The sequence below is a fragment of the Osmerus mordax genome, chromosome 21 (genome assembly GCF_038355195.1).
Source record: "Osmerus mordax isolate fOsmMor3 chromosome 21, fOsmMor3.pri, whole genome shotgun sequence".
Classification (NCBI taxonomy): domain Eukaryota; kingdom Metazoa; phylum Chordata; class Actinopteri; order Osmeriformes; family Osmeridae; genus Osmerus; species Osmerus mordax.
This window is the reverse complement of record NC_090070.1, coordinates 6,431,146-6,456,908: the sequence shown is the minus strand read 5'-3', so window position 1 is coordinate 6,456,908 and position 25,763 is coordinate 6,431,146. Positions and strand designations below refer to the sequence as shown.

Here is a 25,763-nt window from a genome sequence, read left to right as displayed (position 1 = left end):
AAAAAGTGCACAGTTTACCACAAGGTCATTCTGAAGAATGAAATCCTGAGGACATTTCAAACAACAGCTACTTATTAGACATATAAAAGATGTAATAGTTTAAAACACTAGAAGGAAAGATATATATGAATTATATATAAATTATAGCAGTAAAACAAAACAAACAACGGCAATAATCACTAAACTACCAGTAAAGCACTAGCAGATAAAATTGCAGCACTGTTATTAAAATGTTATCGTTGCACTATAGTTACCTGGTTACCTGGATACTGTAATTAAAATGTTATTGTTTCATTGTAATTAAGTAACTGAGATGTTGTTATTGCACTATCATGCCTGGTAGCTGAGATGTGGTCAATAGTAAATGCAGATCGCTCCTAGACTCTGACCACCAGAATACAGTTGGAACTATGCACTTCTGATCCCTGATCTTCTGCTGTTCTTTTTTTAATAACAAAAAAATAAATAATGTATGCCTCACTTTAAATGTATATAAAAAAGTAACATGTGTAATGTATGCATCTGCTACATGAATGAAATGAAAATGTGAATGAAGGTGAGATGTTTTGTCCCACTGTTGATATTGTTGCACTGTGCCTGGTAAAATACTGACCATTTATTGACTCTAACTACTGAAATACTGTAAATGTAGCTTTTCTGATCCTTGAATTTCTGCTTTACTTTGAAGAGGTATGTCCTTAAACCATTGATCAGTTAACAACAATTCAAGATAGTGATTACTTTATTATTTCTATACTGATTGAAATATTCTGAATATAATAAACAATGTAAAGAATATATTGTGCTTAGTAAAGTTATGCAAAGTTCTGTCTTATGAACTGAGAAGTGTGCTCAGGCTTAAACATTGAGTTTCGACCACAGAGTGTGGGAAAAAGGCTGTATTTTGTGTCTCTATCTCTTCATTTTCAGAAACAACCTTGAAACCGGGTGGAGACGGCACCCAAGCAGGTGGGACGCGTAGGCAAGAACAACCCTCTTCTTGTGTTTTTGTTTTACTGCACTGTATAATACATGCTGGGGCAGGGAAAGATAGCGAGTTGGACTTCGTGAACCAGCCCAAACTCTGTTGTGGGTAGGGAAACGTAGACAACCCCAGAGCTCTGTACTTGTTGATTTCCAACTGCTGCATTAAAGTTGATATTATCGGACCTCTGCGACTCCAGACCACTCTTTCTAGAACACAGATTTGTGTCATTGAATACCATCATTAAATATTGGAATAGACACAAAGAATTTAAATCCTTCAAATGGTGACCCCGACGCTGAAAAGAGGGAGTCCAGAGGGTTCCGGCCCGACCGACAGATCGGGAGAGAGACCCATACACCAGTACGAGGAGGCAGATGTAATCGTCGGGCGCGCCTCAATATAAAAAAGGTAAGCAGACACCTGTTAAAAAAGTACTGCTATTTGGAACTGAGAACCAAATTTAGACGATTACTATGTTTCATCGTACCTAGTCAAACAGTGGTGGGAAATCAACCCTTTTTATGTTGCAAAAGGGTTAAAGTCCCTGAGGTTAAGTGTCCTCAAAATAGTTACAATCCCTGAGGTTAAGTGTCCTCAAAAGGGTTAGAGTCCCTGAGGTTAAGTGTCCTCAAAAAGGTTACAGTCCCTGAGTTTAAGTGTCCTCAAAAGGGTTAGAGTCCCTGAGATTAAGTGTCCTCAAAATAGTTACAGTCCCTAAACAAGTAATATTTGTGTGGAGTCAGATTGTGTTAAAATAGAGAGGAGTGTGGTGTGGTTTTTTTCTTTGACCAAGAAGTTACAGAAATCCCGAGGAGAGATGGAGAAAAGTGGGGGCTAAAAGAGTCCCGTTACGTTGAGATCTTACAAAGGTGATCCCAAAGGGTATACCCCTGGTTTATAAATTGGTTCTAATACAATTGGAAGAGTTATACTAGAGCAAAATTAAGTGAATAGACGGTAAACGCTAACCAGCTGTGTTGGTCAAAGAATGGTTTGAGGAAATGTATGTGAAAAATTATGAGGAAGCGATTGTAAAGTTACATAAAAGATTAGAGAGGTTTAGAGAGGATCATGGAAGGTTATGAAATTAAACAAGACCGTTTTGTGTATGTGAAGAGATGATTAGTTTAAACACTGATGTTTTGAAGAGGAAACTATGAATATACTTTGAAGGTATATGGGATAACATTTCAAAATAGTAAATAGAAAAATAGAAATTAAAATAGAAAATAAAATCTAAAAATAAAATCTACGGTTTTTAAGAGTTTTGATAAAGGTATTAGAAGTAATTTGGTTAAAACTGAGCAAGAGAAAAAAACAATGTATTTTTATTTGGAGTTTAATTGTAATTTGGTTTTAAGTTTTATTTGAGAGTTTTATCAGAGCCTGGCATACTGTTTGGGATAAACAGTTAGGCTGTGATAATGTTGTATTAATAAATGGTATTAGTGCATGAACAGGGTTATTATAACATTCAGTTCTGAAATAATTTGGGAAGACTCATCAAGTCTGATAAATTGTGGTTATGATGGTTTGAGCTAATTGGCTCGTTTTGAACTGCAGCAAAACGAGTTATGAAGTTCTACCTATCTGACCTTTATAGAAAATATAGTTGGTCAATAGCTACATTAAGAACATTATTTGGTCTATATTTCATTTAAGAAGCATACGGATTCTGGTTTGGCATAATGAAAATTGCTTTTATCATATCTTTGATAAAATGAGGTGTGATTTGGTAAAATAGAGAATCTAAAACAATATAGGTCTTAAACTTAACTGTTTTAAAAGACAGAAAAGGTTTTTTTGAGTGAAAGAAATTAGACTAACAGTTGATTTTCTAAAGAAGGGAACAAAGAAACAGATAATTTCTAGGCATGACTAATGAAGCTTGCGCAAGTTCAGTCAGGCAAGACCGATCTCTGCACTCAGGCTTAATCTTAGTGTACACTACTCACTCCCCCCGCTAAGAACGCCCTACCTTCCCCCCGTTCCCTGGTCGGGCGGTCACTAGGGTTCAGGTCGATTAGCGCTCCCGCTATCAATTAATGGTGTCACATGATCCGTGCCTTTAAATATGATTCTCTCCCTGTGTAGTTTGTCCATGCTATCACCACCCCGTCGCCGCCTGGTTCCTGTCTCAGTCTTCGGCTCAATTGGTCGTCGGCTGCCGCCACCGCCACCAGTGTCTGGACTCCGTGGGGGATTCTTCTTTGGGCGTTGGGCAGGCGCCCGTTGATCTATATAATTCCCCGTGGGGTTCAAGCTCCAAACACCATAGTACATTTATTAGTCTGTAATAAACATCTTTCACTCATCCCAGGTCTCTCCTGATTGAAATAGGAGTTGAATATCAAATGATGATGTATTGTCTTATTAGATGCTGTTACATGTGTTTGCTCAACAATAAGAAAACTGAAGGGTCAATACTGCCTGCTAATTATAGATATGTTTACAGTGGATTGAAGTCTTTACCAGTCCTGTACCAGATGCATTAACAAGATGTGTCACGACTCAACACGCAGCGTACCCTCCAAGACAGCAGAGGGCACTAAGGAGTCGGAGCAAGGCCGGTGTTGGACCGAATTCTCACTCCGAAACTCTTTGTCTGTGCTTGCCCTGCTTGCCTCGACTGTGGATTTTGGATTCCGATTTGGACTGCTCACCTGGACTCTCTGTTTCACGGTATTGAACCCCGCTTGTCTCTGAACTCCCCTTTTATGGCATGAAATTAGTGCCAGGAGAGCGAGCTCTGTAAAAACGATTTGTAACTTGCAAAAAAGATTTGTGTCTCTGTAGAAAATGATTCGTGTACTTGCAAAAAAACTTTTGTGTCTCCGTAGAAGAAAAAGATTCGTGTACTTGTAAAAAAAACTTTTGTGTCTCCGTAGAAGAAGGCGGGAACAATGCTCCCAAAACCATCTAAGCCAATCAAATATAGCCATTTCTGTGTCTAGTATCATTGGACATTTTCGTCTAGTATCATTGGACATTTTCGTCTGTCTATCACACAAAGAACGTCTGCGAATAAAAACAAAACTAAAATGCTGATGATTTCAATAGCGAGTCATTTGGTAAGTAGTTCAAAATATCCATTTACATTTAGCAGACGCTCTTATCCAGAGCGACTTACAGTAAGTACAGGGACATTCCCCCGAAGCAAGTAGGGTGAAGTGTCTTGCCCAAGGACACAACGTCAGTTGGCATGACCGGGAATCGAACTGGCAACCTTCGGATTACTAGCCCGATTCCCTCACCGCTCAGCCACCTGACTCCCGGGCATGCATCCATGGGCATGTATCTTTAATGCAACATTTAAAGATTATTCGGTTAGCACACTCTTAACAGTATACATTAATGGATAAAAGTCGTAGTAAGTTGAATAGTTTTTTAATGTATATATGTATTCGGATATTTAATTAGACGACCAGTCATTAAACCTAGCCTTAGTTGGACAATGTGCAGCTAATTAATTACTAATATATTGTCTGTATTACTAGGTTTCAGGCAGGAGGACTCAGTAGTAGTATTTACTTGATACTTTATTACACACGATACAATACATGATTGTAATACATGATTTGGCATAATGGTTCTGCTTGCATCGGCTCCCTGCCGCGCCCACCAGAGACACCGTTTCGACACCTGAGCAGAGAGCAGCGACGCATTCCCCCTACAAAAGGAAACACAGAACCAAGGGTGGAGGCCGGGGAGGCAGAGGTAGCAGGATGACTGTGAGCAATTGAGTTGCACTAGCAATGCATATGTCATGATACCCTGCTATATATAATATCAATAAAATAAGCACATTTTCGACAACTACACTGCCCATTTCTCGTCACATTTTAATTCAGATGCTGATTTACATGTACTGTTTAGCTGAAATATGTATTGTAAAAACTTACAGCAATGGCGGTCAAAGGTTTCTGTTCTGTCTTGTTGATCACGGCAACCCCGTCCCTGACGCAAGCGGTTCTTACCAATCACAGCCAAGGCGGTATCCACAGGGGCGTCGCCAGGAATTTCGGCAAAAATTCCAAGTAACCCCCCCCTTCCCCCAAATGTTGATGAAATGTAGGCTAACACTGTACCCAGCTAACAAAATGACGTCCCTTGTTAGCTGGGTAGCTAGATAGCTTATATGGACATTAAACCAACAGGTTAATACCACTCACAGATTGGCTACCCACCTTTCTTGGTAAAAAACTGGGTTACTGATTGAAACCCTCTCTTTTGTCTATCCTTTCTTTCTTTTTTCTCTGATCTTTTCCGAAACCCTGATTTGTGTTTACGGCCCGACATTCTCGCGACTAATCTTTCCTCTCTTTCAAGGACTTGGAAATTGTTATTCATGCACACATATGTACTTATATAAAAATGACTTGACTTGACAGGGTTTACATTGTATTATGTTGTACTAAATAGCAGTTGTACTGTGCTGTAACACTGTAAAAAATATATTTTATAGTGGTTCCGTAAAAAATGCTCCATAGAAAGAGAATACAATATAAAAAAAGGACACAAATTAAGAAGATTTTTTATTTAGACAAATAAAACAATAATTTTTCACGAACCACGTATTACAATAAACATTCAGAATTGTAATGAACTTATCATAATTATACTTATTATACTTATCACAAACTAAAATAATTCACTTATTAGTAACTAAATAATTAACTTAACTAATGTACATAAACTTTTTTTGGGGGGGGTTGAGCTGTCAGCACCTGCCTGGTCGTCGGTCTGCCAACACTGGACCTGGTCGCCAACCGGAAACCAGTCTCCATGACGGGCAACAGCGAGTTTCCCGGTCCCTTCCTACATCTACTAAGTCGAACAATGGATTTTGGTGTTTCATAACCCATTGACACTTCCCTGCTGTATGACTATGTTAAGCCTGTGTTCTGCTCCTCTCTTTCACCAACCGTCTCTGGAGGAGGGGATCCCTCACTGAATTGCTCCTCCCAAGGTTTCTTCCATTTTTTCTCCTGTAGTGAGTTTTTCTGGGAGTTTTCTTGTGAGACCTTTTGAACCGAATCAACATGATATTGTGTAACTATCCATTTTATATCAATATGCCAATGACACATTACCAGAAATAGGGTGGTAGTGATTACAACAGCAAGACTGCAACACTGTCTTGCTAGCTACAGAGGTGGTTCAGTTCTTGGTTTGTGTTTTCAGAAGTTGGATGGACCTATGACTGAGGCATCCTGACAATAGTACCCAGACAAGTCGCTATTGATGAATCAATTATGGTTTTATTTGTCTCAGTTGACAGTTTCAGACACGCCTGCCGATAGGGGGGGACAAACGGTCTGTTGTCCTGGGTCCAGGGTATATATTTAAATAATTAAATATTATTTCATCTAAGATTATCTCGTCCCGGGCCCAGGCAAGACTGTCAGCTGGCCTGGTTCCAGACACAGCCAAACATAAACTTTGATGATATACGTCATGCATGCTGCAGTGAAGGAGCGCTTCCCCATGTACATCCATTCCACCAAAGTTAAACCTATTCTCATGTATATGAATAAATGGTGAAATCAATCACGTGAGTGTTGAACTACTGGCAGTTAGCAGTGAACACCAAACCAAATAACACTGAACATTTCAACTGAACCTACATACCCACCATGAAGGCTGTGTTCTCTATTTCTAAAGACTGACTGACAAGACACTTATCAATGAGCACTGCACATTACTGGCCTTCTCCCTCCAGACACTGTGCTGTCCTCTGAGCTGCACCTGAGGAACGTCATTGCATGTCGTCACGATGTTGACCTGAATGTAGTCGATGCTGCCTTGAAAAGGCCTCACTCTAAACTGGAGACACAGAGGAAAGTAGCTTTAGTGGAATTTATGTTATTAGTACCTAATACAGGTTTAGACTGTCACATGTTCTCTCCTACTTGTCATTGCATCCTCTATTTATAGAATATGAATGCAAATGTGGTTATTAAAAATTGTTCCAGGCCACTAAAGATTTTGTTTGTAGAGATTAGACATTTTCATTGTGCTTTGAATAAATACTTTTTATGATCACTCTCCTCGTCTACTAGTTACTTAATCATGTTTTTTCTCATCTCTTATTTTGGCAAAATCAACAGGTTCTTGACAGTAGACAGCTGCTGATTCATTCCTCAGCTCAACCTGCAACCTGAGACGTTTGGACCAGTGAGGGATCCAGATTTTGTTGTATAATGCTACAACTAAATTACTTAATCATCTATAAAGAATAAGAACAAATTGCTCTAATGATTGACAGACAAAGAAAACAGCTAATTGCACAATGTGTCATGTACACAAAGATATATTCATTTCTAGCACTTACCAGCAGAGGCCAGCAGTGCAGTTATAACCCTCTCTCTACTGTTCAATAATCTATTGTTTCTATCTATATTCCCCATTTTTACTGGCTTTGAAACAACTGCTGGACATTTCATACTGAGTTACGCAGTAAAAATCACTGTTCTGATTTTCCTGCATCTGGTAGGGCCTACTTAACCAGTTTGTATAAATACATGGTCTTCACAGTTAAATAATTTAAAACGCCCCAAATGCTTATTATATAATGTTATTGTTGATTGAATGAACTAGCTGGGTTTGCCCAGAGCCTTTTTAAAGGGGCGATTGATTGCAAAACTGATTTTACCTTGTCATAGTTGAAAAATGACAGTTTGGTGTGTAAAATAGACATACAGTGAACCTCAAAGTCCATTGAAACCTCTTTCCTATCAACATTTCACTTTTTGAAACTGCAACCTGCAAACGCTAGCTTTTGAAACAGTGCAAGTTGCATCAACTTTGTCATGCCCCAAAATGTACATTTACCCGCCCTCTGGTTTTCTGGTTCAGGAACATAAACGGAGGTCGCGTAGATCTCCGACACTTTTTTAGCTAACTGCATGCGCGCTGCTCGGTACTTCCACAGGAATTACAAATAAGAAAGTTCATAAGTTTCCAGGCTGTACCGGGAATCCTGACACTTCCCTATCTTCTCAAAGAACAAGACACTAGACAGGCATGGCTGATGTTTATCTATGGGAATATCCCTATTAAGTACAACGCTAAAGACAGTATTAATTTGCTCGGACCACGTCACCGAGGAGAGTTTTGAAAACCTGGGGCAATGTAAAGCAGGATTTGCTATGAACCTGTTGCTGAAAAGAGGTGCTGTTCCGACCGTAGGTTCATCACAACCGCAAGCTGTGTGATGTTGTCGCTAACAGTTATTAGCAATGCTAACGTATCCTGCCTGTATCTAGCATCGGTAGAATGTGGGATGATTTATAGTTTATTGGCAATGGGGCTAACGTCATTTCTTGTTCCTGACTGTGTTTCATTCAAATAAATAACCCGTGTTGTCATGTACATCTACAATTCAAGATGCATGTTTGTCCAGATCTATTTTTCAGCAAGATAGCTAGAGTTAACTGAAGCTTAGTTGAATCATAGTTTGTTTGGTAAGCTGTAGCTGGTGTTAACGTTACTGTACCCACCTAAGTCTATCCTGTTTGCTTGCACAGGGATCTTCTACGCTAGAGCTATGTTATAGACAAACATCTGCCACGCCCGTCGAGTCAATGTTAGCTAGACTCTAGCTCATCTGGGGGGTATTCGTCGTAGCTCGCTAAGCGGTTTAGCGAGCTAATTTTTAGGCTAAGATAAAAAAAAACGCCCCTCTTTTTGGTTCGTGGAAGCAACTTTCGATAAATCACCATAGTAACATATCAATTAGCACTAACCTGCTCCAGAGCAGGCTAACGTAAGTGTAGCTGGATAAGCTTGCCACACCCCCGGAAAATAACATGGCAGCTCCCTTTTTGAGAGACCCAGTTGACCAAGGAGCTATATTTTAGTTCGATTAGCTTTCCATACCAATAGAGTTCTTCGCGATTGCCAAGATCCTTTATTTCACACGGATGAGTTCTTGTTTGAGCGATATCGATTCAGCGGACAAGGACTCATTTATTTGCAAGACCTTCTCGGGCCGTACATTGCAAATATCATACGCCGCAGCAAGCGTTATGAGCTTATGCTGCTGTATGTGAATATGTAACGCTATGTTTTAGGAAATGTCTTGTCTTATCTGTTGTGCCTGTGCTTTTTATATGTTTCACTGTGGGAGAGTGGGAAACGTCATATCGATTCCTTTTTATGTCTTGGCATGTGAAGAAATTGACAATAAACTTTAACTGTGCTTCAGACTCTGCATAGCCTTGAGGTTTTTTGCGTCAGGTATAGGCTAAATTTTTATACAGTATAGGCGATGCAGAAAACATTGGCAAAGCCGCAGCATGCGTTGCTGTAAGAAAAGTGTACTTGGCGCTTAACCAGCTGATGAATCAACTCATCATATTCCCTGGCCATGTCCCAGTCAATGAAATCAAAGAGGGATTTACACATAGGCCTACATGCATATACACATATATAGTACATGATATAAGCTCAGTAGCCTACATATATCCTCATAAGTGTCTATGAATTCGTATCAATTAGATACTCTTTGGCCTTGTTTTTATCTAGCCTACTTATTCTGAAAATTTCCATTAAGCCTACTGCCAGCAGGCACATTTAAAGAAATGTGATCTGATTGGGGTAATGAGGCACTTAAGATGAGCCTATACATTTCCCCAAAACTTTCGCATTTATAGCTTATCGGAAATGTTGCCAAGCTGCTTGTCTTGCTCTGGCAGCGGCGGTGTTTGACTTAGGCATGATAATATGTTTATTGTCTTCGCAGAGACAGACTCATTATAATAGTTTGCTCGGATGGCGAGAATAGCCTATCACCGCTCTCTCTTTCGTCTTTTCCGCCATCATACCGTTAGAAAATCACGGTTTTGGTGATCGACCTTTCCTGCCTTTTGAAGTAGGACGTGCACGTGCAATTTCCCTGATAAGTTTAGCCTGATTGAAATTAACCACATGATTTGGATGCGGATCAGCCGTTGACGAACCGATATTTGCTGTTCTCACTCATCTCGCTAATGTTAGCGGGCTAAAGGGACAATTGATTAACTTAGCTTCAACCCTTACGACGAACGGGGCCCTGCTTTTTATTAACGCTGGTTTGCAAGGAATGCAAGAACAGCTAGATAGCGAAAACACTTAGAGACTAGAGTAGGCATGTAAACTAGTTTAGCTTGCTAACGCAAGAGCATAGGTAATGTGTGATGATTTAGTTTATTGGCAATGGGGCTAACGCGTTATTTCATGTTCCTGACTGTGTTTCATTCGAATAAATAACCCGTACATGTACATCTACAATTCACGATGCATGTTTGGCCAGATCTTTGGCAGGTTATTTTTTATCTAGCCAACTGAAGCTGAGTTGAATCACGATATAGATTGGTTGCTAAGCTGTAATGTTCTACCCACCTAAGTCGATCCAGTTTGCTTCAACAACAGAAGGGGAAACAACTAACGTAATCATTTCAAATGATATCTAGTCAATCTGTTGAAAACAGTGTTGTGTAGACACAATAGATTTACTTTTACGTTTTTATTTCAAGTCTCCACCTTTGTTGTTTCAGTGAGGGTTGGCCATGTTGCGTCTTTGCTCCACTCGTTGTAAACCAACCAATCAGCGCGCAGCTCATCTATATATTCATGAGCATACCATAAAAGGAGAAAACCTAGCGTTTTTTCCTGGGAAAAAATCAGAGGATGTATCAGGGGGCATAGAACAGCACCCGGGCCATTTTCAGCCCAACCAATGTTACATACCCTATTCGGAGACCTTAACCCTCGTGCTGCCTTCGGGTCACATGACCCAAAGGTTCATAACGAACCATCGTTGTGTTTACCCAATTTTACCCAATACAAAAACAAATAAAAATAATTTTATTTTAACCATTCCAATGTGGGGGGTCTGAGACAGCCCGACAGTTAAAAGAAAATGCTTCACTTTGTTTTTGTATGAGGTAAATTTGTCGCAATACGAAGGTGGGTCACAATGACTGATGGGTCAGAATGACCCGAAGATAACACAAGGTTAAGGAACAGTGTGAAATACCCCAAAAACCCAGTCATTAAGGAGAGCCTGCCCACTCCCTATTAAGCCCCATTGTACCGAATTGTGTTGCGGTTCCACCAGAGTTCCACTGGGAGTGATCGCGGTCGACTGCAAAATGAATGAGAGTCTATGGAGCTAAACGGCTAAATTTGTCTCTTTCACCTGATTGTCGTTGAGAAATCTCAGATTTGATTGTAGTTTTTGCATTTTCAACATGGATTACAGGTCGAACGTTAAATGAACGAGTAGCTACTTATGTCCTTTCGATTTCTTACAGGGTAAGTCGTTGTTGCCAATAACACGCTAGCATTCTGCTAACGAATGTTGATTGGTTAGTGAAGGACTGACTACGACCATAGATCCCGCTCGATGGCATCCGAAGCAGAACCAGAATGTCAGAGCATGACCAACATTAGCAACAACATTGGTAAACCAAAACTCTTTCTAGCATGTGTATTGACAGGGATAGCCTCCCCTGTCAGCTGTGTTGTTGATGCCTCGAGAGAAAAGTGGAAGTAACCAGAGCTTGCCGTCAAGCAGTATTTCTGGCCGTACAATGTGTATGACGTGATTGGTTAGTGAAGAACTGACTACGACCATAGATCCCACTTGATGGCATCCGAAGCAATTATGTTATTTTTTTACAAATAGAATAGAAGTATGCAGTGTGTCAGAGTAAACTACCACCAAAATGGTACATTTGATTTTTTTTAAATAATAAATAACTTTCCCATGATTAAATATAAGTCCTTGGTGGCCAGGTGCTGCACTTTCACGTCATTCACCCATCCAGCCACAGCATATTGATAAGCATCCGTACTCTTGAAAGCCTTCAAGCTATCCCCACTGTATGGGGAGGGGTTATGTACAAGATAAATGTTTATAGCTCTGTCATCGAAAGCCAATTGGGACAAGCCTGGGGCAGATAATAAGGAACCAACTCTGTGTTTTTTTTTCGACATATCTCTGTCTCTTTCTCATTGAACGGTCTGTTTGGAAGTGACCTAAGTGGCATCTATGAATTAGACATTCTCTGGTTTGCCGTTGGGTTAGCACAGCAGCGGAAGTGGTGAGACCTGTTTTCCGGTTTAGTCATGTGACGTTCGACATATACCCAGAGAATGTCTAATATTAAACAGGCTTTGATATACCACATTGACTTTGTACACCGACGCATGTATCATTCCTATTTTGCACCCGGCGCACATCGGACTTTTCCATCCACAGACGCACGTCATTAAATTTGGGAATGAATTTGCACACCCGGGGGCGGTTCAGCGAAAAAAGGTGTGTTCCAGCGCAAACGTTCCCTGGTGCTATTAGAAAACAATTCCGCCACAGACCAGCAAAAAACATTAAAAAAATAGACATACAGTGAACCTAAAAGTACATTGAAACCTCTTTCCTATCAAAATGTCACTTCTCACTACTATTTTGAAACTGCAACTTGCAAACGCTATCTTTTGAAACAGGGCAACTTGTGACGTCACAAGTTGCAGCATCAACTTTGTCACGCCCCAAAATGTACATTTACCCGCCCTCTGGTTTTCTGGTCCAGGAACATGAACGGAGTCGCGTATATCTCCGACACTTTTTTAGCTAGCTGCGCGCTGCTCTGTACTTCCACAGGAATTACAAATAAGAAAGTTAATAAGTTTTCAAGATATTGAAAATGGAGCGCCGTAAATGCAGTGTTCCAGGTTGTACCGGGAATCCTGACACTTTTCACCATCTTCCCAAAAAACAAGACACTAGACAGGCATGGCTGATGTGAGAATATGCCTATTAAGTACAACGCTCAAGTATTAATTTGCTCAGACAATTTGACATTTTCGAAAACTGGGAACAATTTAAATCAGGATTTGCTCTAAAGCTGTTGCTGAAAAGAGGGGCTGTTCCGACCATATGCTCATCACCACAGCAACCAGTATGATTTTGTCGCTAACAGTTATTAGCAATGCTATTATGTTATTAGCAATGCTAACATCACCACCCCCCCACCCCCATCCAACGCCTTCGCCTGCTTGTTTCCCCAGGGTGGCTGGCGGATCTGTGTCCAGCGCCTACCATGGCTGCAGGTCCAGATGCTGCTTGTCTACCCCCCCCCACTCCCCGTTGCAAGTATCGTGTTTTTGTAAATGTTGTTGTGCTTATGTGCTGAGGTTTTTGTCTGTCCCCACACTGTACTCCTCTAGGAGCATTGTCTGGGTGTTGCCTTTTTCTCTCCTCCTCTCTCCTCATGTTATGCTGTAACTTTCTAGTTGGCGCCGAAATTGGCTGCCTAGGTAGGCTCTCCTACCAAAGTAAATTCCTTGTCTGTGCAAACTTTCATGGCGAATAAAAACCCATTCTGATTCTGAACATCTCCTATATCTAGCACCTGCCTTTCTCCAGTTTTTTTCAAATAGATAATCTAGACAGGCGTTAGCAATAGGCGAGACTGCTATTCGTTTTCTGGCTATTTTTTTCGAAAGCTTCCCTTCTAATGCCGACTACAGCTAGTCTAGCTAGAGTCATTTGCTAAGTAAGTTGATGTGTTTAGAAAACGTATTTAGCATAGCATAAACACCTGCACACCTGCCATTCTTCGTTATCCTGCTATCCACGGAGATATTACTGACGGACACATCATTGCACAAGGTAGCGTTGTTTGTTTGGCTCATAAAAGTGAAGTGACCATTGTTTTAGGGTCTCACCGCACCCCAGCATCGAATCAGGCCTGCAACGACTCGTATGAACCTGCAGAGCCGGAGAGCCGGAGTTTCAGGACCGCTTCTTGCCTCTCTCAAACCATTCAAATAGCCTATCTTGTTGCGATCTAGTGACACTAGGTGGCACTGTCAGATAAAACGAGGGTCTTAGAACTGCGGTCCTGAAACTGCAGCTCTCCGGCTCTCCGGGCTCTCTGGCTCTGCAGGTTTATACTATTATTGCCTGCAACAGGTTTTATTTGGGGAATATTCTTTCTTAGCCAGCTTGGGTGTGAATGTGTGGTGTGTATTTAGCCTACAAAGTAATGTATAGTCAATGCGTTTTTTGTGTGTGTTTAAAAGTAGACTACACTAAAGGTGTATGTAAACCGAGTCTGTATTTGCTTTTACTTGTAATGTGTATGTGCTCGTCGAGGTAATAGTTAGTTAATAGTTAAATATAGGAACTCAAAATCCATAAGGCAAATAGCTAAGTTAAACGAAGTCAGGGCCCTTTGTTAGACCATTAGGGAACAGAAGGGCTAAATTATTATTTGAGGTTCAGTTATTACACTCTGGCAACTAGCTATTGTTGCACTTAAGGGGCCCTATTTTTACAATCTGAAACGCAAGTATCAAAATGCAAAGCGCAAGTAACTTTGTGGGTGGGACTCCGGCGCGGTTGCTATTTTGCCGGCGGGATAAATTACTTTGCGCCTGGCGCAAATCTAAAATGGATTGGTCCGAAGTAGCTACTTTACTAATGGGTGTGATTTGGGCGTAACGTGCAATAAACAATCAGAGCGTCATCTCACGGCGGATTTGCCAGGCGCACGCCAGGAGCGGTTCACAGCCGAGGAGACCGACATTCTATTCAGGGCCATAACAGATAAAAAAGTGACATTGTATGGGAAAGGCAGAGCAGTTTTCTCATTGCACTAAATTGCCCGCTCATGCTGCTCATTCAAATTCTTATTCTTATTTTTATATATATTTTATTTTTAAATTGTTATATTTTTAAATTGTTTAGTTTTTAGAATTAGTTTAACTATTGTACTTTTTTACTTAATTTAAGACCTGTATATGTTTATTGTTTGCACCTTCCTGCCACATTAAATTCCATGTTTGTGCAACATAAGCTACATGGCGAATAAACCGAATTCTGATTCTAAATTCTGATGGAGATGCAGGGGAAGTTCTACACGGGGCCTACAGGGGCCAGTGCCCCTGTAAAAATGTCCCTGGCCCCCCCTGTGGCCCCCCTGAGCTGACTGAATAAAATGTTTTTTACACGTTTTTCTTCTTCTAGTAGTCATCATGAAACTAGGAAGGGACATTGCATATCAAGGTATGGAGAGAGCTGAGGAGCTGGAAGAGGGAGAGCCAGAGCCGTTTGTATGATTTTAATGTAAAGCAGGCGTGGGAGGAAATTGCCACAATTGTTACAAATCAAGTTCACATACATAGAGATTTCTCATGAAAATCTTTTTATAATCATTGAAGAAATGTAACGTAGCTTCGCAGAAAGAAGACCCTGGCCTCGCCAGCAGTGACCACGGACCAAGCTTGCGCCCTTAAAATAGCATCTGAATAACGCGCCATTGACTTTAGACTACGTTTTTCCTGGTCAGTGGCGGAATTATTTTTCTGAAACTGCAAAATAGCACCAGGGAACATTTGCGCCGGGAATCCGCCTCCTTTTTTCGCTGAACCGCCCCCGGGAGCGCAGTCATTCCCTAATTTACCGACGTGCGTCTGTGGAGGGAAAAGTCCGCTTTGCGTCGAGTGCAAACTAGGAATGATACTTGTGTCGTTGACAAAGTCAATTGCACTGGGTGCAAGATAGGGCCTAAGATATTTTGCTTTAAGCTGCACTGTACTAGGCGACTGTAATCAATGTTATTGTATGGCTGTAGCAAAGCCTTTACATGTTAATGCATTGTGATATATTATTTTTGGTCACCATACATCAACTAGGTACTGTAATCATGATTCTTGTTGTACTATAGTTAAGCAACTGATATTCTATTTTTGCAGTGTAGTATTTGTTATTTTTGCAGTGTTGTTATTTTTCTTTATGGTGTCGGTTGGAAAATGTGCTTATTTTGCAATGTATCAAAATGGAGTATGAAATATATATATATACATAATACTACATAAATGCTGTACAAATATGCATTTTTGATCATTCCGTTTTTGTTGTACTTTCCATATGCATTATTTCACGTATTATATTTTATAATTACATTTACATTTATTCATTTAGCAGACGCTTTTATCCAAAGCGACTTCCAAGAGAGAGCTAAAGTGCATAGGTCACTGATCATAACAACAAGATAGCCAAAAAACATCGCGAGTAGCCAAAACATGAAGCACACATTGTGAACAACCAAAGTAAGTGCCAAAGGGAAGAACCATAAGAGCATGTAGTTAAACAAGTCACAACCAAACAACATGAACAGCTATAAGTGCAAGTGTACCTGTGGAAAAAAGCAAGCAACAGTAATAAAACAATATATCACAGCGAGAACCAAAAATTTAAATCAGTTACCACTAACCACAAGAGCAACAAGTCTCTAAGCAAGAGTCATTGTGATCCTTGAGGAAACTAACATCGGGTCAAGCGAACCGTTCCTAAGTACCGTTGTACTCCCGGAACAAGTGCGTCTTGAGCCTTTTCTTGAAGGTGGAGAGACAGTCAGTGTCTCTGATGGAGGTGGGGAGTTGATTCCACCACTGGGGGGCCAGACAGGAGAAGAGCTTGTGTTGGGACCGGGCGGTCTTGAGCGGTGGGACCACCAGGCGGTTGTCTGAAGAAGACCGTAGGTGACGGGTGGGGGTGTAAGGCTGCAGGAGAGACTTGATGTAGACGGGTGCAGTCCCGTTCACTGCTCGGAAGGTCAATACCAGGGTCTTGAATCTGATACGGGCCATGATAGGTAGCCAGTGGAGAGAGATGAGGAGCGGGGTAACATGGGAGCGTCTGGGTAGATTGTAGACCAGGCGGGCCGCCGCGTTCTGAATCCTCTGAAGAGGGCGGGTTGCACATGCTGGGAGACCAGCAAAGTAATTACTTTGGAAAAAGTGTATTCTGTATGAATAAAATATTGAAAATGTTATACAGTTTGGCGCATGAATGTTATTCACGTTTCCAAGCCATGACCTGTGGCAACCACTGCCTAAACTGAGATACTTCAACCCAGAACATAAATATCTCTGATTCATCTATCTCCACAATGTTATGTTTATGTCTACTCAAGCTGTGGCTACCACTGTTTAAACTGACATGTTCCAACTCTGAGAAATTACTTGGAAGTCTGTATCTGTGTTTCGGCATCTGGCATAAAACTGCACACACTAGTACTTGTGTTGCACTCGATGTGCTGTTTCCTGCTGCACTGCATTATTGTAATCAAGACATCATTGTAAGACTATACTTGAGGCATTTAGATGTTATTAGTGCACTGTACTAATATTGTGTGTTCAGCAACCAGCTGACTACTACAAAGATTGAGGTGTAAATGTTGTAATGTAGCTTCATAAAGACAAGTACTGCTAACATGTATTTATTCTTCCTTACTTTTCTCTGTTTTTCAGATGCGAAGAAAGAAGAACTGGTGCAAAGGGCGTCATCACAAGGTTGCTGCAGCATGCAACGCCTTGTCTTATTTTTCTCTATCCACTGATTCCCACAGTGGCGGCTGGGAAGCCCCCGCAGCCCCCGCAAGGCGGGGGGCCCCCACGCCCTAAGGGCCCCGCCCTGCATGCATATGCATATCAAAAAACAGACTAGGCCTATATAAAAAAATATATATAAAAAAAACAAGGAAAACACTTTGAGGGCGCTCATTTAGAGCCCCAAGTTTCAACTGCCAGGTAAAGGAATTCCGTAATGTAGGCAACGTAACAGATCTAAATAGGCTAAATAGTCTCAAAATCCCTGAATCTGGCAACAATGGCTTTTGCGTATCTTACGTGCCTTTTGGGCCATTACGCCTATTGAACGCGTACATTTAAAAAATGCTAATCATTAGGCTACGTTCTGCTAGATGACGGTAGAGACATGAGTAAAAGAAAATATGCACGCGGTGCTCAAAAGCGCAGCAATAAACTGTTGTCTGAATAAGCTCGAGCAAAACACCCGAAGATTACACACTTATTTAGACCAGCCAGAGAGGAATATTATCAACATCTCCAGACGAAACACTACCGCAGCCGCAGGTAGCTAGCAGCAGCACGTCTTCACCAGCAACCAACAATAAATATACTTGCTTAGCCTACTTATTGGCAAGAATAAATGTTTTCCTTTCCTCCATTGATTGTGTGTTATTTCGACGATGCTATCCTTGGTGCTGAACTATCAGAAGGCTAGTGCTGTCTTTGGTTTTGAACAATGACAAATGTTTGGCGGCCTGCGGAAACTCTTCACATCGTGAACATTTGGGTCTTTCTGGGTATTATACATATTTGGAAACTACAAACTATCCTGAATACAAATATGTTTAAATCACTCAGATATCTTTATCACAACTGAAGTTACATAATTTTAAAGTTGACCTGTGTCAATAAAGTGATAACCGAGAAAATTGCATTCCACTCCACTTTCATTCTAATTCTGTGGCGAATATGGAAAGTAAATCCTTTTGTTCGTAATCACGTTGTGAATGTAAATGTCAGTTTAAGTATAGGCTACATTAATAACTTCTCAGCAAGTTATTTTTAAGTTTAACAGCCTGACTTCATTGATCAGTTGTTTGGGGCTGCTGCAGCACTCAAAAGAGCAAGCAAACTGAGCATTTGATTTGAAATGGCTTGGAAATCTTGCTAGCTGACATGTCCAAAAAACTTTGAAATTAACAGTTTTTCAGAAGCTATACTTTTTGTACATTACAATGAAGTGAACTATAGAAAACATCAAAAATCTAAATTTTGACAGAAAACAATTTTTGATCTTTTATGGCTTATAGCCAGCAATGACCGCGCGGCCGCGACATCCGACGGGTTTCCGCAGAATGCCACACAAATAGGCTGCTATTGTGCTTTTGTTATTTTTTAACTTTTTTATTTCTCTCACATTGGTGAATATAGGCAATATTTAAAGGTAGACAGCAATGTATAAGATAGGATGGAGATACATTTTGAGTGGATTTAGGGGAGGGGCCTCGAGCTCCAACTTTGCGGGGGGGCCTCTGCAAAGTCCCGGCCGCCACTGGATTTCCACTCTACCCCTTGTCATATCCCATCTCCCTCTTCATCCCCCACCCCAAGCTTTACCTACTCAGATTTTCCTCCTCTTCCGACCCATGGGTCATCTGTTTTCAGGCCCTGTGAGTCTCTTTCACAGTCTCTGCCTGTGTCGAGTTGTGAGACCATGATCTCACATTCTCATTCAAAGGCCAGTGAGACAATGTTCACACTGCCTCTTAAATCTGTAAGGTGTGCGCCAATACCACACTGTTCTGATGGTGATTCTCAACATACGCCAAAACCTGTTGAAATGCTGTCAAAACCTGTTGAAATACTGTCGAAACCTGTTGAAATACTGTCGAAACCTGTTGAAATACTGTCGAAACCTGTTGAAATACTGGAGTCAATCCAGGATAAACCTTTGCAAATACTGGGGCCAATCCTGGATAAACTTTTGCAAATACAAGCTATGAAAACTTTCAACACATCTGATACTGCAGACCAAATATGGCAATTACATTTTTTATTTACACTTAAACAATGGATTGCTAAAAATGGCTGCCAATACAGGTTGAAGCTAATCATGGCTCTATGTACATGACACAGTTATGTACATGATGTTTTTTCACTTGTGGTGTCCTGTCAGCATCAGTCAAATGGCTTAAGTAAAGATCTGTCTCTCAACAGGAAATGTGTGGCACTTCTGCTGAACAGACCACATCTTGAACTGTCAAAGAGAAGACTTTAGAGAAGACATTAAAGACATTGAAGACATTAAAGTAAGTAGTGGATTACATGTATTAAATTTACTTAATCTACAGTGACCACATTACTGATGATTATGTAGTTTAGGGTTGAGTAACATTGAAGGACTTAGTCAGTTTAACCCTTGTGTTATCTTCGGGTCATTCTGACCCATCAGTCATTGTGACCCACCGTCGTATTGCGGCAACTTTACCACGTACAAAAACAAAGTGAAGCATTTTCTTTTAACCGTTGGGCTGTCTCAGAATTGCAAAGGTTAAAAGAAAATTATTTGTATTTGTTTTTGTATTGGGTAAAATTGGGTAAACACAACGATGGTTCGTTATGAACCTTTTGGTCATGTGACCCGAAGGCAGCACAAGGGTTAAGGACTAAGAATATATCTAAGTGAGTTACAGAAACATAGGTAAAGGCCCCGTCACACCATAACGTCTGGTCGACGTTCTATGACGTTAGAGGAAACTTTGCTAATCGTCCATGGTCGCTGGTATAGCGCTGGTATAGCGCTGGTATAGCGCCAGAAGAGCGTTGTGTGGATGCTGGTGACGCTGGTAATTGTCGGTAATCGGCGGTGATCGGCGGAGAACGCTGGTCCAAAAAAAAAGTTTTGAACATGCACAAAAGTTCTCCTGGAGACCAGCGTTTTTTACACGCGCAATTTTAAACGCTGGACACGCTGAAGAACGTTTGACAAACGTTGCACGCGTTTGACTATCGTTAGTCAGTCGTTACCCTAGCGTTACTTGGTTGTTATTCATCGTTTGCTTCATTTTCATCGTTTGCTTTCGTCACTTGTCGTTGCGACCCAGTGACACGTCATCACACGTTAATAGTTTTCAGGGGTGTCTTACTTCGTCGCTGTTACACGCTCCTCATGCGTCAGTCCCACGTTAGTCATGCGTTATAGTCACACGTTAGTCATACGCCAGATGTGAACACCTCGCCCTAGAACGCTCGAAATTGAACGATTAGAACTTTCAGAGAACGTTTACCAGAACGTTATGGTGTGACGGGGCCTTAACGTAAACAGCCCATATTGCACTGACACGTATTTGAAGAGTTGGTAATGCAAAATGATTTGAGTTTTGAGATTTGAGAAGACAAAAACACAAAACACACAAACATTTTCGGACAGCGACATTTTGTCAACTTCCTCATTCGAAAAAGAGTGACTGTACACAGGTTGAGTGCATGTGCTTTAACACATGACATGCTGAGAACACATTCACCTCAAAACCATTTCAATCTTGTCTAAGATAAGGTTGAATATAATACATGTATTCTCGTAGCTTTAAATTTTGATACTGTACAGTTAATAACACATTTTCCTCCATTGATATTATAGACAACCATGTAGATACAAAAGTAATTTAAATGAAATAGATGTTTTAGGATGCAATTCTTCACATTCACATCTTCAAAAAATGACAATTTACATTGTAGTATGGAGTAAGGCAGTCGGTGTGGACAGTATGGGCCAACCTGCCATTAATGAAGAGTCTCTTGTATCACTTTCTTAAAATAATAGCTTCATCAAATACATCTTCCACTCATTGTGAGACTAAACTGTCTGTACACGGTGAGAAGTTTCCCTCCCTGATTCACTCAGCTCAAACTGAAAATGTTTTTTAAACAGAAAATGTCACCAAGTGACCACAACATTTCCTCATAAAGAGAAGATGGTGCCTTGCACAAATGACATTGTCACATCTGGATTTTAGGCTGTGACAAAAAGGATTCCACACATGGGGTTGAAAAGGAATAACAAATACATGTATTGAAATAGTCTAACAAAATGACAATGAAGAGATGTGTCGTGTAGTGAAACAGCATTGAAGGGAGTGTGAGCCTGGTTTACGTTGGCACTGAAAGCAGCACTTAGCAGTTCATTACATGAGGGAATCAGGTTCAGGCATGGCAGTCGGACAGCGAGCGTCATATTACCCATCGCCATGCTCTCAGGCCATAGGCTTAGCTCGATAGGCGGCGCTATAAAGTCGCACCATGCATGCACACGCATCGTCGATACCTACTGTCTGCGCTGCTGCCATCCACTGCCATCCCCTTCTCCCCCATGTTGTCTGTCTGTACTCCCCGTGGAGGATTTCACTCATTGCTCCCCGCCTCATGTCATGCATGTGCAGTGAAGGCGGGGAACGCTTATGTACATCCATTCTGCCAATGTTAAATCATTTCTCATGTGTATGAGAAATGGTTTATGTGTATATGAAATCAATCACGTGAGTGTCTTGACTGAACTGCCTGTGAATGTGTCCCTTTTCTGCCGGTTGTATTTGAGATCCTCCTGTTCCCCTGTCTGACTGCACTCACTAAAATGTTGGTTGTAGCACTTAAGCCTGCACTGTATGCACTACTGCAGGGCAATACTGCAGGGAGGGAGGGGCTGACAGAGGGGGTTTAGTTGAGGGAGAAGCTAATATTGTGACATAGCCAGGAAACTGGTTTAAATAAGGGAGGGGGGATTAACTCATGTTGAATATAAACTGTCTGATACTGAATATGTTTCTAGCGCTTGCTTGCATCCTGTAGCACTGCTACTTTGCTGAATAAACCATCCAGTTTTCTTGATTTTAACGATATGCTTCTCCACGTCTTCTCTTGAAAAATTCTTCTGACTGGGAGAAAACCCCCGCAGACAATATCTATAAGATGGTTTCTATTCTTACATTTACATGTAGTCATTTAGCAGACGCTCTTATCCAGAGCGACTTACAATAAGTACAGGGACATTCCCCTGAGGCAAGTAGGGTGAAGTGCCTTGCCCAAGGACACTACATCATTTTGCACAGCTGGGAATCGATTAGAACCAGCAACTTTCTGATTTGGTTCCATAGCCACTCAGCCATCTGACCCCTCTATTCTTACATACTTAAAGTAAGAAAAGTTCATTAAACCTGGCATAACATTTTTGCCTTTTTATAATATGGTAACTTACAGTATTATATTCAGTATATGTGTATATAGATGTGACAAACTTAAAGGGTAACATTAAGTGTCTTAGTAATACATGGTGATGGTAGTTGTACAGTAAGTTTTGGTTTTGGCTCAGGAGTGATTAGTTCAGAGTATGCAATACTGTAGGAGCAATTGTGTTTTTCAGAGCCACCGTAAGCAAATCTACATTCCTTTCAGAATTGTTATCACAACAACCACGTCTGTGTGATGAGGTGATGCCTTGTGTAACTGTGATCCAAGGACTTTTAGAATTTGACAATATATCCATCTACTTTTCTCTCAGACCATCAACCATGGGGACAACATCCTTCTTGTGTCTTAGTCTGGTGTTCACGTGGGGAGTCAGCGGTGAAGTGGCTGACAACTTTAACAACTGCAAGAACTCCTTCTTTAGGAGCACTCCAGTGTCTGGTCTGAATATACCCATAGTCCCTACAGAACAAAATACTGATGGTTTGCCAAACTTCGAAAAGTGTCTCTCTGCTTACAATGTTGCACCTCTAGCACATATCTGTCAGAGAGGTGAAAATGTATATTACTTTGCTACCCTGTACGACCGAGGCAGGAGAATCCCCCTGTACTCTGCCTACGAGGTGGACATTAAAGGGACGGAACCAGGGAGGGGCAGAAACACATTCTATCAGGAACCACAGGTATATTTCCGTATTCCTATTTTGACATACACTTTGATGTTTTAATATGTCATGTAAGTGTTTGGAGTTTGTAAAAGGTGTGCAATGGCATATTAAGTCCACAAGGTTTAAATGGAGAGGACCACGGTCGGAAAAATTGAAGATGTAACCTTTTATACTGTATAAAATGATACTGTGTTTAGCTTTGTGTGCAAAGAGAGGCCTACCCCCAAATCTGAACTCTGGGTTACACTAGGCTTACGTAAACAAGGAGACCTGGTCTGACCACTATCTTGCTGGAGGGGCTATAAAAGAGTTAATCATATGGTCAAGCTTAGAGGGGTCAGAGAGCGCACACACGCAAACATGCACGCACACACGCGCGCCAGGTCTATGCAAGGGAGCCAATGAAGGAAGAGCCATGGGACATTTGCATGCCTTTGTTTTGTCAAGAGCGGTTCTGTTTAAATAGGTAGCTAGCACAACATGCTTGCGGACAAACTTTATAGCACCATGGCGTGTGATGTTTTGTGTCCTTGCAGCCGCAAGCAATAAAGCTTTCTTAACGTCTTCACCGACTGACTGTGCAATGCTTTGTAAAGATTAATATTTCTGACAACCACCATTTATAACTTATTCTTTATCTTTTTCAGCTGGTGCATAGCAGTCTGCCACGAAACCAGATGGACGTAAAGTCATGTAAAAACGAAATTAAGAAATATAATAATTACACCGGCTGCAAAGAAAGTTTCCCTCAATACCGACAATTAAATAAGATAATGCAGAGTCAGGCAGTTGATGGCGATTTTGTTGGTTATGACCGAGGCCACCTGAACCCTGCAGGGCACCACAGTAATGAGGACTACTCCAGTGCCACCACGGTGTTCACCAATGTAGCTCCGCAAAATGGACAGATGAATAATGGAAAGTGGAATGAATACGAGAAGTGGGTGAGAAAGTATGGGAAGGATAAGGGCTGTGATAAGATGTATGCCGTGGTTGGGGTGGTCCCGAGTGATCTTAACGGTGATGGTAAGTGGTTAAAGAGGGCCAAAGAAAATGCTGTCAATGTGCCGAGTCACTACTGGAGTGCTTATTGCTGCACCAACAGTAAGGATGAGCCTATTCTGTCAGGGGGCGCCATTTGTCCCAACTTAGACATTACAAATAATTCAAAAGTCGAATATTATGATTCTGTTGGAGAGCTTGAAAAGGAACTTCAAAAGCTTAAACTGGGCAACAACTTCAAAATCTTTGCGAGGTTTGTGGCCAAGTAGTAAGGCCTTAGCCTTTGTGGTGCTTCAAGTGGCCCCCAGACAGCACTTTCATCAGTCATTCTATCACTTGTGGTTTAGAGTAGCTCAGCAGGCTGTTTCATGTCTTTCACCTTTCGGACATTTTGTGAAAATGTCACATTGGAAACCTTTTGATGATTTTCATATTTAGATATATTTAGAATGTATGGAGTGGATACATTTACATTTAGTCATTTAGCAGACGCTCTTATCCAGAGCGAGTATAGGATACATTACATGTATAACTATTGGCTGTGTAAACCTCATGGAAGGTGGAGTGTCTGTTAAAATCCTTTTAACTTTGAATCTAGTTTCTATTAAAGCTCGCTTTGCAAAGCAAATTCATACTGGATTGGGTATTAAGGTCATTCATGTCTTTCATTCCTTTAATTACATTTACATTTATTCATTTAGCAGACGCTTTTATCCAAAGCGACTTCCAAGAGAGAGCTTTACAAAGTGGTAGGTCACTGATCATAACAACAAGATAGCCAAAAAACATCGCGAGTAGCCAAAACATGAAGCACACATTGTGAACAACCAAAGTAAGTGCCAAAGGGAAGAACCATAAGAGCATGTAGTTAAACAAGTTACAATTAAACAACATGAACAGCTATAAGTGCAAGTGTACCTGTGGAAAAAAGCAAGCAACAGTAATAAAACAATATATCACAGCGAGAACAAAAATTTAAATCAGTTACCACTAACCACAAGAGCAACAAGTCTCTAAGCAAGAGTCATTGTGATCCTTGAGGAAACTAACATCGGGTCAAGCGAACCGTTCCTAAGTACCGTTGTACTCCCGGAACAAGTGCGTCTTGAGCCTTTTCTTGAAGGTGGAGAGACAGTCAGTGTCTCTGATGGAGGTGGGGAGTTGATTCCACCACTGGGGGGCCAGACAGGAGAAGAGCTTGTGTTGGGACCGGGCGGTCTTGAGCGGTGGGACCACCAGGCGGTTGTCTGAAGAAGACCGTAGGTGACGGGTGGGGGTGTAAGGCTGCAGGAGAGACTTGATGTAGACGGGTGCAGTCCCGTTCACTGCTCGGAAGGTCAATACCAGGTAACTTAGATGAATATCTAAGTTACATTTACATTTATTCATTTAGCAGACGCTTTTATCCAAAGCGACTTCCAAGAGAGAGCTTTACAAAGTGCATAGGTCACAGATAATAACAACAAGATAGCCCCAAAAACATTGTGGGTAGCCAA

The 25,763-nt window shown here is 41.1% G+C and overlaps 1 protein-coding gene across 2 annotated transcripts; it reads left to right on the top strand.

Annotated features, from left to right (window-relative positions):
- Window positions 1-19,575: 19,575 nt before the first annotated feature.
- On the top strand, window positions 19,576-24,906 carry LOC136965584 (endonuclease domain-containing 1 protein-like). 2 transcript variants are annotated; one of them, XM_067259767.1, is made up of 3 exons: window positions 19,576-19,647; window positions 22,911-23,280; window positions 23,913-24,906. In XM_067259767.1, exons 2-3 carry the CDS (start codon window positions 22,921-22,923, stop codon window positions 24,534-24,536), a joined length of 984 nt encoding a protein of 327 aa, XP_067115868.1. In that variant the 5' UTR covers window positions 19,576-19,647; window positions 22,911-22,920; the 3' UTR covers window positions 24,537-24,906. The 2 variants fall into 2 exon arrangements, with proteins under 2 accessions (XP_067115868.1, XP_067115867.1); XM_067259766.1 differs by having other exon boundaries at window positions 19,595-19,665.
- The last annotated feature ends 857 nt before the right edge of the window (window positions 24,907-25,763 follow it).